This window comes from Vulpes lagopus, chromosome X (genome assembly GCF_018345385.1).
Source record: "Vulpes lagopus strain Blue_001 chromosome X, ASM1834538v1, whole genome shotgun sequence".
NCBI lineage: Eukaryota > Metazoa > Chordata > Mammalia > Carnivora > Canidae > Vulpes > Vulpes lagopus.
The window spans coordinates 26,306,951-26,310,711 of NC_054848.1; the positions used below are offsets into that span (position 1 = coordinate 26,306,951).

General features: G+C 48.2%; 1 protein-coding gene across 1 annotated transcript; it reads right to left on the reverse strand.

Moving 5' to 3' along the window:
* Positions 1–733: 733 nt before the first annotated feature.
* Positions 734–1,374, reverse strand: LOC121483314 (ferritin heavy chain-like). Its single transcript, XM_041741739.1, has one exon. The coding sequence runs from the start codon at positions 1,283–1,285 to the stop codon at positions 734–736; it is 552 nt and encodes a 183-aa protein (XP_041597673.1). The 5' UTR covers positions 1,286–1,374.
* Positions 1,375–3,761: the final 2,387 nt, after the last annotated feature.

Genomic DNA, 3,761 nt, shown 5'->3' on the forward strand with positions numbered 1-3,761 from the left:
GTCACACCTATGTCCATGGGGCAGACAGCCTAGGTGTTACTTCTCGTTATCACTATAGTACAGGGTGAATCCTTGTGCAATCCCACCCCCCCTGAAGTTCTTCCCCAGGGGCAACCACTATGATGAGTTCTAGGCCATGTTCTTATATACTTCTATCATGCATATAAACCCACCGACAGCAGGGCCCCAGACCACCCGCCACATCTCACCGTTTCCCCAGCTCATCCCAGCCCATCCCCCCCACCCCGCCGTCCACCTTGACCCATTCCAGCCCACCTGGGCCCATCTAGGCTCATCTGGGCCCATCTGGGCCCACCCCGGCCCACCCCAGCCCACCCCCACCGTTACATCGTTTATCAGGGGAAGATTGATTTGTGTTTTCCAGGTTCCATGGAATACCTCCCCTCCATCTCCCAAGATCCTGAGCTGCATACAGATGGGGCAGGGGTGGGTGGAGAGACTCCTGAATACCTGTTGTAAAACTTAAAAGGTGAAGGGTTTGCGCGGGAATCAACCAGAGACCTTTTTAAGTTTTGAACCAAATAACTTTATTGAAACCAAACAACTTTCTATTTATTTATTTATTTATTTATTTATTTATTTATGGCAGAACTGGAAGAAAACAACCCGAACGTTCTACGTTCTGCCAAGGCAATAGTGCAACAGGCACGCTCGGCAGGGTGCCCCGGGGAAGTCCCCCTGGGCCCTGCCTGGGGGAGGGGTCAGTCCCAGGTCAGTTGTCTTTGTGGCTGTCGCGCAGGGTGAGCCTGTCGAACAGGTACTCAGCCAGGCCGGCTTCCGGGGCCCCCATGTTGCAGAGGCTGGTGACGTGGCCTCCCAGCTCTTCGATGGCCTTGACTTGCTCGCGGAGGTAGTGGGCGTCCAGGAAGCCGCAGAGCTGGGCGTCGTTCCTGTCGGTGGCCAGCTGCTGCAGGTCGAGCAGGCTCTGGCTGACGCTCTTCTCCAGGTGCAGGGCGCACTCCATGGCCCTCAGGCCGCTCTCCCAGTCGTCGCGGTCGGGCTTCTTGATGTCGCGCAGACGGATGCGGCCCCCGCGCTGGTTCTGCAGCTCCATCAGCATCTCGGCGTGCTGGGTCTCCTCGCGGGCCTGGCGCTGGAAGAAGCGGGCGAAGTTCCTCAGGGCCACGTCGTGGCGGTCGAAGTAGAAGGCCATGGACTGGTAGACGTAGGAGGCGTACAGCTCCAGGCTGATCTGGCTGTTGATGGCGGCCTCGCAGTCGGGGTGGTAGTTCTGGCGGACCTGGGAGATGGGCGCGGTGGCCATGGCTGGCGGCCCGGGCAGCGGGGCGACGGCGACCACGGTGCGAAGACAGGCTCGGGCGATGCCACGTGGCAGGAGTGAAGTCCCTTAAAGTCCGTTATTGTGGAGGGGGGAGGTGGAATCCGTTAGGCGAGGGGCGTGGTCAAAACGCAGGGGCGTGGCCACAACGCAGGGGCGTGGCCGGCGCGTGGTGGTCGGTGTGACGCCTGGCGCATGGCGTGGCATGGTCGGTGGGGGCGGGGCGGGGCGAGGGGCGGGGTGTGGTGAGGGGCCACACCCAACTGCTCAACCACTGAGCCACTCAGGTGTCTCACAGACTTCATTTTTTTCTTTTAAGATTTTATTTATTTATTCATGAGAGACAGAGAGACAGAGAGAGAGGCAGAGACACAGGCAGAGGGAGAAGCAGGCTCCACGCAGGGAACCCCACGTGGGACTCGATCCGGGTCTCCAGGATCATGCCCTGGGCCGAAGGTGGTGCTCAACCACTGAGCTACCCGGGCTGCCCACAAACTTCATTTTTTTTTTAATTTTTTTTAAAAATTTTATTTATTTATGATAGGCACACAGTGAGAGAGAGAGAAGCAGAGACACAGGCAGAGGGAGAAGCAGGCTCCATGCACCGGGAGCCCGACGTGGGATTCGATCCCGGGTCTCCAGGATCACGCCCTGGGCCAAAGGCAGGCGCCAAACCGCTGCGCCACCCAGGCATCCCCAGAGCGAGAGTCTTAAGCAGACTCTGTGCCAAGTGCCCGGCTCTACCTGGGGATCCATCTCACCAGCCTAAGATTGGGACCTGAGATGAAAGCGAGTCCCCCGCTCAGGGTTGTGAGGTCGGACTCTGTGCTGGGCTTGTAGCCTGCTTAGGATTCTCTCTCTCCCTGCCCCTCCCCCCAAACGAGAATAAAACAACTCTATTAAGATACGGTTTGTATACTATAAAACTGACCTTTCTAAAGTGAGCATTTGCAAGGTTTTTAGTATATTCATGGTGTTGTGCAACCATCACCACAATCAAATTTCACATTTCATCAATCCAAAATGAAATTGGCTCCCCATAAGCAGTCACTCCCCAGACCTGCATACCACTAATCTACTTTATGTCTCTATAGTTTTGCCCATTATGGACATTTCATTTCAAATAAATGAAATCCTGCAATATGTGGCCTTTTGCATCTGATTTCTTTACTTAGCATAATATTCCTAGTCTTCCTTTTTTAATTGCCGAATAATATTCCATAAGCTGAGTATGCCACATTTTATTTACCATTCATCAGGTGATGCCACATTTTATTTACCATTCATCAGGTGATGGATAATTGGGTTCTTTCCATTTTGTAGTTATTATGAATAATGTTGCTATGAATATTTGTTTGCAGGTGTTTGCGTAGAAATATTTTCATTCTCTTGGGACTATACCTAGTAGTAGAATTGCTAGGTCATATGACAACTTTATGTTTAATATTTTGAGAAACTGCCAAATGTTTTCCAAAGTAACTATACCATTTTACATTTCTGCCAATGATGTGTGAGGTTTCCAACACTGTTATTGTGTCTTTTTAAGATTTTAGTCATCTTAGTGGATGTAAAGTAGCATCGCATTGTGGTTTTGATTTGCATTTCTCTAATGGGTAATGATGTTGGGCATCTTTGTATGTACTTATTGACCATTTGTATATCTTCTTTTTCTCTTTTTAAAAATGTATTTATTTATTTATTTATTTATTTATTTATTTATTTATTTATTTGAGAGAGAGAGCATGAGCAGGGGGAGGGAGAGGGAGAAGCAGACTCCCTGCTGAGCAGGGAGCCTGATGAGAGGCTCGATCCCAGGATGCTGGGATCATGACCTGAACTGAAGGCAGATGCTTAACTGACTGATTCACCCAGGTGCCCTGTCATCTTTTTTTATTTTTATTTTTATTTTTATTTTTATTTTTATTTTTATTTTTATTATTTTTTTTCTGTCATCTTTTTTTAAATGTTAATTCTAGCATGGCTACCATACACCGTTATATTAGTTTCAGGTGTACAATACTTCTATACATTTCTCGGTGCTCATCATGATAGGTGTACTCTTAATTCCTATCACCTATTTTACTCATCCCCCCCCACCCCTCCCTCTGGTAACCATCTGTTCTCTATAGTTTGCTTTTTGGTTTGTCTCTTTTTTTCTCCCCATTTTTTCTTTTGTTTTGTTTCCTAAATTCCAGATATGAGTGAAATCTTATGATATTTGTCTTTCTGTGACTGACTTATTTTGCTTAGCATTATATCCTCTAGATCCATCCATGTTGTTGCAAATGGTAAGATTTCATTCTTTTTTATGGCTGAGTAATGTTTTCTGTACATGTATACCACATCTTCCTTATCCACTCATCAATTAATGGACATGGGCTGTTTCTATAATTTGGCTATTGTCGATAATGTTGCTATAAACATCAGGGTGCACGTATCCCTTAGAATTAATATTTTTGTA